Source organism: Aethalodelphis obliquidens, unplaced genomic scaffold (genome assembly GCF_003676395.1).
Source record: "Aethalodelphis obliquidens isolate GAN/ISIS:26980383/991018 unplaced genomic scaffold, ASM367639v1 scaffold106, whole genome shotgun sequence".
Lineage (NCBI taxonomy): Eukaryota > Metazoa > Chordata > Mammalia > Artiodactyla > Delphinidae > Aethalodelphis > Aethalodelphis obliquidens.
In genome coordinates, this window is record NW_020838050.1 from 572,140 (window position 1) to 580,394 (window position 8,255).

The 8,255-nt window shown below is 34.6% G+C and overlaps 1 protein-coding gene across 1 annotated transcript; it reads left to right on the forward strand.

Moving 5' to 3' along the window:
- Nucleotides 1-790: 790 nt before the first annotated feature.
- Nucleotides 791-7,202, forward strand: LOC113614843 (uncharacterized protein CXorf21 homolog). The gene is made up of 2 exons (XM_027096693.1): nt 791-3,602; nt 4,566-7,202. The coding sequence occupies exon 2, from the start codon at nt 4,608-4,610 to the stop codon at nt 5,505-5,507; it is 900 nt and encodes a 299-aa protein (XP_026952494.1). The 5' UTR covers nt 791-3,602; nt 4,566-4,607; the 3' UTR covers nt 5,508-7,202.
- The last annotated feature ends 1,053 nt before the right edge of the window (nt 7,203-8,255 follow it).

Here is an 8,255-nt window from a genome sequence, read left to right on the forward strand (position 1 = left end):
CACTCCGAGGCTACTTTGCAGAAGTAACCCGGAGTCAGCCACTTCACCGTTGCGTCCTGCTCACCAATGCTAGAAGCTGTGTCCCAACGCCCGGCCCTTCTCCAGGGCTGTTGCTAAGCGCCAGGGGCCCTGCGCTCAGGATTGGCTGGTAAACAAGTGCCCTTGTGGCGCAAGCGATCGCCCATTCTGGGAACTCTGGGCGCCTAGTGACTAGGAGGCTATAGCACCCCCCACCCAGCCCGGCCTGTGGGGAGGGGCTGAACTCTCAAGGAGGATAAACTCTAGTTAAGGCCTCTTTTCTCCCTTCATCTGCACGGCTCACGGGAGGAGTGGCAGGAAGAGCCAAAGGACTCTGCATTCCTGCTGCCCATTCTCCCACCTCCTTGCTTAGGAATGGTGGTGAGTGCTTGGCAAAGGCGGCCACGAATGAAGGGCCAAGACACCTGAGGGAGAAAATGACCAAAACATAAAATGAAGTGTGAAGAAAACAAATAAATTAAAACTCATGTTGCTTGGGTTTGTAGGAACAGAGCAAAGGGTGCCAATGCTTACCTGGACGGGACTGGACCACCATAGCAATTTTTTTAACTTTTTCTTTCCTCCTTCTCGAGGATGTGCTTTGCAGGGCACCCCTTCCTTCTGGGAATTAACCTTTTGGTTTGTGTGCTAGTGGGTGCAATAGTCCCTGACTGTCCTAGCACTTCCTCTCCCCCTGTGTAAAAAGATGACCTCGCATTTTAATGTCCCTTTTCCCTTCAATACCTTTGTAGCTCAGTATTCCAACCTTTATTCTCATTTTAATATTTTCCAGTAGTTGAAGATCAGGATAATATTTACAGGATTTTTTGGCTTTGCCAAAAATGGGTAATGAAAATTGAGAGTGAAGTGCCAAAAAACCTCAGAACCAGCTTTTGCGTTAGGCACATTTGGATTCCACTTCGTAACTATGGGTCTCGGGCAAATTATTTCCCCTGAATGTCAGTTTCTCTGTTGTTAAAGTGAGAAAGGTGATTCCTACATGACAGCATCATCTGTGAGGAGTAAATGAACTGAGTGTGTAAAAGTGTTTAGCATATGGTCTGACAAGCAGGTAGTTCAGAAAATGATAATAATTATTGATGATAATAAGTGCCAGACTCTTTGCATGCTGCTTGGAAACAAACACATTAATATGAATAAGAAAAAAAACATTTACCTTCAAGGAACTCCGAGAGTGATAACTGATGAGATGAGGTAAATGCATTGTAGAAAAATCTAAACCAGGCTAGGTGGGTCAAGGCACTTGAGGGATCTGAAGAAATGAGTGCTAAATTGACCTGAAGGATGTATAATTTGCAAGGTAGTTATAAGAATAAAGGAATTTTAGGTAGAAGGAAAAGTCATGAAGCAACATGGTAATTGCAACTTTGGGGAGCAAGTGGAGGAATAGAAGTTAAGAAAGTAAACAGGGAAAAGCACATAGACCTTTAGGTTTCATGTTAGATTTTTGATTTTTAGCATTTTCCAGGTTGTTTTCTGTTTTGTAAAAACATAGAAAATCATGACTTGCAGATTTGCTGAGAAGATTAAATAAGTGCAGATGTTGCCTAAAAGCATCTTTCACTTATGAGACACTCAACATATTGTATCTATTCTTATTATTAATCCATTAGAAGCCATTGAAGGACTTAGCATGTTTGTGCAAAAGGTGGATAAATCTAACATGTCAACTGGATTTGAAAGGGGGCAAGATTGGAAGCAGCTGCAGAATCCAATAACAAAATGACAGTAGTGAAAGTCAGAGATATTTAGGACAGAGGACTGCTAAAATTTGGATCAGCCAGATATAGAGATGAGTAAGGCATAGGAAATGGGGTGTAACAAGTGAAGGAGTTTAGGTTAGAAACAATTTGAGATCTCCATTTTCTTTTACTATTCCTTTGTGATAGCAGTGGTAGAAAAATCTATTTTTTTTTTACAATTGTTTCCATTATCTTTCTGGTGTGGGGTTGTGAAATATTTTCTCATTTTGCTGTGAGCCATTCCCTCGCATCCATGCTAAATTAATACACTATTTCTTACAAGAGGTTGTCTTTGACAACCTAAGAAAAAGTGGTTGGTATGGTATACAAAATTAGAATTAACCTATTCTGTAGGATGTTTGTGATAACTATTTTGAAATAATTATTTATAAAACAAAAGCTGTATTGATAATTATAGCTGAAAGCATCAACTATGTAGAAATTTTGTTCGTGCTTTCCAATCTACTTTGGCAGTTTGTATCTGGGTTTAAAATCATTCTAAAGAATGAGTCAAACTCCTGTGAGATTGAGAAAATACATTCAAAGAAATTAACATTGTTTTTTTCCTGTCCTTTTATATATGTGGACAATTTTTCAATCATGTAAATAATACACGAATACATGTGCATTGTAGAATAATTCAAACCGTATAGAAGTATAGGGAGTAAAAAATAAAATTAACCCTTCAACTTCTCCCTGCCAACCCCCTCCCAGAGGAAACCACGGTTAACAGTTTGATTTGTATTCTTTTCCACAAACATGATTACATATATTAAGTCAATTAAAAGGGAGAAAAAATCTGTTGTAGCAGGAAAGTTAAGCACACAGTATTTAAAGCCAGGTTGCCTGGGTTCTAACCCAGAGTCTACCACTTAGAACTGTGTGATATTGGACATCTTATCTAGCTTTTCTGTCCCTCAGTTTCTTCATAGATAAATGGTAATTATCATATCTGTTTTATATAGATGTTAACAGGATTAAATTAGTATATGTGAATTATTTAGAAAAGAGTTTGGCACATAGTACACACACAACACATGATGGAATCGTACTGTTTATATGGTTCTGCAACTTGCATTCCATCAATAAACATAGCGGCAATATCGTGTAGTGATTGAGTATGGATTCTGAATCCAATTGCTTGGTGCAAATCCTAGTTCCACCATTTACTAACTTTGTGAACTTCAATAAGTATATAACCTTCCTCTGTCTTTTTTCCTCTGTAAAATGGAGATAATAGTTTCTGTTTTAAATTAAGTCATATATGTAGAACATTTAGAATGACTGTTATGTAGTAATTCCTTATTTTTAATATCATTCCATCATTAAAAATCCTCAGTTTAGTATTTCATACAATAGATATATCATAAGTTAACCATTGTCTTATTGATGGCCATTTAAGTTATTTTTAATTATTCAGTGTTACAAAATATGCTGGTTACCATACTGCTTTTTTCTACTTAAAAAAATTAAAATATCCTTGTCTCTATCTTCATTTGAATGAAGAAAGCTATTGCTGTTAACATTTCCCACTGTCGTTCTCATTTGCATCTTGAATAAACACTTTCAAGATCCTCTTTTAGTATGTGATCATTACCATACCATATATGTGATCAACCCACATTATTCTCCTATTAGCTGGTTCAGCCCTAAGGTATGAATGGAAAGCAGAACTGTTTCATTTTGTGTGGTTAAAGTTATCTTTCTGAGGTATAAGCAAGAACTGAGAAAAAACAAGCCAAAAGGGACTTTTCCTGTGTTTGGACTGTTGAAATCTCAGAAGACTGAATCTTTCTTTAGGTATCCTGACATTCGGAAAAGGTAAGTCTAAATTCTCATGTATTTTAGTTTGTATTGTTTTATTTTCTACTCAAAAGCCTTTAAATATGAATAAGTAGGTTTCCTGGAAACATTTATAGTAGACACTACAGACCTATTAAAGGAAATTTGTGTCTCGAATCAAATCTGCTTTTTCCTTTTGTACTCTTGTAGAGTTTATAGGGAAAATTGGAAGTCTTAAAATTGTACTAAAGATTAATGCAAAAGACGGACATAAGTGCTTTGGGAAATAAGTTTTAAGTCCAAAAGAAAAGAATAGAAGGAAGGAAAGAGGGAAGGAAGAGAGGAAGGGAAAGAAAATAAAAAGAAAAAAGGATGGTAGTGAATTTGACAAACCTATTTGCATTTAGATTACTGAAAAATCAGTGTGTATCTTAATAGTTTAAATCAGTTTGCATAAATCCAAACTATATATAAATATTCATCTCTCAAACACATTCTAAGGTATAGTAATTGTTTTCAATATGACTCAAACAATATTAATTAAAACACAGTTAAGACCAATTCCTTGAAAACAGACTTGATTTTTAGCAGACTATTTGAAGATAAAGGGTTAAGCACTTTAACTAATAATTTTAAAATAAATCATTTATGACAGTGGAATATATTAAAATAATTATACATTTGTATAAGTTTGTACTTTTAAAACATTTGTATACCATATAATATCCTGAAAATAACCTTGTGAAAAAGTCTGGGGAGCATTATTATCACCATTTAATTAATAGGAAAATTGAGGAATTTTCCCAGGAATAATAAATAAATTACCTTATGGTAAATAGTTAATGACAGAGTCAGAACCCAAGTCTCCTTACTCCTGTTCCTATTCTCTATCCTTTGAGCAATAGTGCCTCCCTAAATCATTTGTGTTTTCATGTAGGAGTTAAATCTTGATTAGACATTTTAATGTACATTGCCTTAATGAGTTTTTTTTTTATATTACAGGAATATATTGCACTCTTCTCTTTAGAAACCTTGTCTAATAAAATGCTTGGAGAAGCCTTCCTAATTGAACTCCTATACAAAAAACCACTTACATGTAAGAAAACCTCAAATGATGAAAAGGAAACTTGGAAAAAGCAGCTTTTAGATATAGAAGACAAGTCACTTTCCCCTGATAAAATGGAAAATCAAAATAAGGTCATGAAAGAAAGTTTAACAGAGCAAAGTAATGATAAAAATAAAATAAAATCTGTGGATGAGGTAACTGTAGCAAAATGCAAAAGTGCATCCCTTCCAGGAAATGTGTCTGCTGCGTTACCCATTCCAAAGAGAGAACATGATGAAAAACAACTAGATTTATACCGATCTTGTTCATGTACAAGTATCTGCCAGAATTATCCAGACCTGCAGATTGGAGGAGACCACGTGGGTAACATGTATGATTCCGGCTGCTTTGTGGAACACATACGTGATGATGCTTTTAACGGTCCTCTTTTACTTTCAGTAGATGTACCATTGGGTCATTCTCCCATCAGTGAACCTCTAGAGAAATTACCTGCCTCAAAGCTTTTGAATGGGGATGAAATTCAAGAAAAAAGTATGTTGTTTCATAAGCAGCCCCTCTCTAATTCTATGCTTAATAGTTATATGGAGAAAAAAGTGGACGAACTCTACAAACAGTTTTTGGAAGAAAATCTCACTAGGTGCTGCTCCATAACCAATCTTATGGCTTCTAATTTGTTAATGAATAATGTAAATCAGATTAGTCTTCAAATCTCTCAAGAGCAGAACACAGAGGCATCGAAAGCTCGGGAATTTCTCTTACATTCTTTAGCAAGATATAATCCCTGTAACATTTCCCACGGAAATAGTTCTGAATTTAGCACTCCTAACTTACAAATTTCAAACCAGAGAAGTAGGGAACTCGTATTACATCTGCAATAAGAACCAACTGTAGGTTGGTTGGACTAGCTTATGAGACTGGAGTAACAGCAGTCTTCTCTGGCTTATTGTATCACATAAGACCCCTTTGTGGTGTGGTTATTACATTTTTCGAGAAATTATTTGACCAATGGTACATCTGAATTCTTGTAGATGACAATTTAAATGATTGAGTTTTATGACCATATTTTTAATTGTTTTGACATCTTTAATGCTTGCTACATTCAAGTTTGTATATTCCATATATGCTTATCTAATTGCCAGCAGCATCCCAAATTGATTACCTCACTCTCACTCATCAGATTTATTTACCACAAAAGTGATTAAATAAAAGTGAGATGAGGAGAGAATTATTGCTCTCAGATACTGAAAAGACAAGACAACTAGAAACTGTATCAGACAGGGACATTTCTTTCTCCACAAAACTGTTTAAAGACATATGAGTAGTGCTTAAATATCTTTCTTTTTATTTTCAACATACAGAATCTGACAATCAGAAATTCTTCAAACAAAAGTTGGATTTAAATGATATTTGAAAGAAATGTGGAAGGAGGGCTTAAGGAAAAATGGAGAATTTGCCATTAAGATTTGCAATTGAACTTGATGCTTTTGAACTTTCTTGGGACAAGCATCAACTATTATATATCACTCTGTCATGCATGGTGGTTTTCAGCGATGGGAGGAAGGAAAGCATATACGTAGAGTGAACAAAGTGCATAGAGAACCACCATCTAGAAATGAAGAGGATCTCCTGGCAATATTTACATTTCTCAGATTATCCTCAATCAAGATCCTGGCTTAGGATAAAAGCAGGGAGTTATAGCAATTTTGGAATTAAATTAAATTAATTAATTAACAAAACATACCTAAGAATGGTATAGTTTACTGCAGACTTGGAAACAAGACCCTATACTTTATAGCTCACACTTCTCTCCCAGGTATAGTAAAATGATTGACATGTATTTTGCTTGTAAAATGAAATGGTATGAATTTATGTTATGGAATTGTTATGGTTGCATTATATATTAATAAGATTTGTACCTTAGTACTCACATATTCTGTTCCAATTATCTCTTTGGTCTTTGATTAAATTTTAAAGAATAAATTACCCAGATGCCCTTACAATTTGCTCTTTTTGATCACACAATCTTTAGTTTATTTTCAGTGTCTTCAAATTTCTATGATCTAATAATAAGTACCCCTGATTTGTTTCCTGTTCATCAGTCCTTTCTCCAACATCTTCTCCAATAAGCCTCCCAATCCATTTCCACCATTCTGATATTTGATTCTGAAGAGACAATGGATAAGGGTTTTGGAACAACTGACTTAATGTCTTATAGATACAGAAAAAACAGTTGTGTGCATATTGTTTTATATATTGCTAAATTTGTACATTTTAATATGAGTTACCAAAATGATAAAATATTAATGTTAAACTTATCTTTTCTAAAGTGAATTAAACGTCATTGGGCAACATTATTGGTGTGAAGTTTTCTTAGAGATTGTAATATGTATTAATACTTTACAAAGAAGATATATTCATAATAGTATTAAGACTACATAGTATTATATTAAAAACACAATATTTAGCTAGTACCAAATTTAGAAGTGCATTTAATTATTACTCTAATATTTCAATTTTCTCCCTCTTGCTTATGTCATCAAAATTCTTAATTTCTAAAGATTACTCACTGTTAAAACAGCCTAAGAATTCAATGCGATATTTAAGCAAGGAAATATAATAAATTTAGTGTTATTTTCATCTTGACCTCATACTTGTTGCCTTCAATGCTTGGGTGAAATATGCATAAGGGGTTGTGGTTTAGCATGTTTGGATCCTAAGTAGACATTCTTCATTCTATCTTTCATCATGGGTTTCACTTACATGACATGCAGTTCCATTTTAAAATGTTATTTAAAATGTATGGAATGATAAATTTCTTTCTGTCTCACTTTTTTTGGGAGTTGAAAGTATTACTTTTGTGCTTCTATGAAAATGGAGAATGTTATTGATTCAGTAGTGTGGGAGGATCATCACTTCTGGGTAGGGAAGAATTTCAACAGGTTAAGAATGATGCCCAATATAATGTTGCTCCCTACCTGTATAGGTCAGTTTAATTTATATCCCATATTTGGATTTCAGGTCACTATTATAGGGCCCAGAATGGGTTTGACCCAGTCTCGTGTAATTTTCTGTCAGGAACATCCTTAAATCATTAAAAGCAATTCAAGAGATAGACTATACTGGACTCCTGGAACTTTTAGGCTACATCTCTCTGTCTCATGGGTTAGTCGCCCAAAGAAGCCAGTCTCCCTCAGGTTCTTTTTTTTTTTCCCCAGAGGTTTAAGACCAGAGATAATACTAATCTGGTCCATTCAAAGTTGTAAGCAGACTTTCTGGCTCTTTCCAATCTTACCCTTAACATTTAGGTCTTATTAAAACTGGCTTTTGGAAGTGAAGAAACAAAATAAATAGTTCTCTAGGGATATCTTTTCACTTGCAATTATCCTTTTTGTGGGGCTGCTTTAGGGCAAGGGTAGAGTAGATCTTTATTTTTTTATATATACATATATATATATATATACACACACACACACACATATATGTTTATATTAAAATAAAATGAATTACTTTTCAGGTAATCTGACTAATATAACATTACTAAATAATGCGTGTTTGGATGAAGGGTGGAGGGGTGGCTTGATGAGAATTAGTATGTATAATAAACTGGAATAATTATGCAGTTAAGT

Excerpts from the sequence above, each read along its gene's own strand:
- LOC113614843 (XM_027096693.1), top strand. The coding sequence starts at position 4,608 with ATGCTTGGAGAAGCCTTCCTAATTGAACTCCTATACAAAAAACCACTT.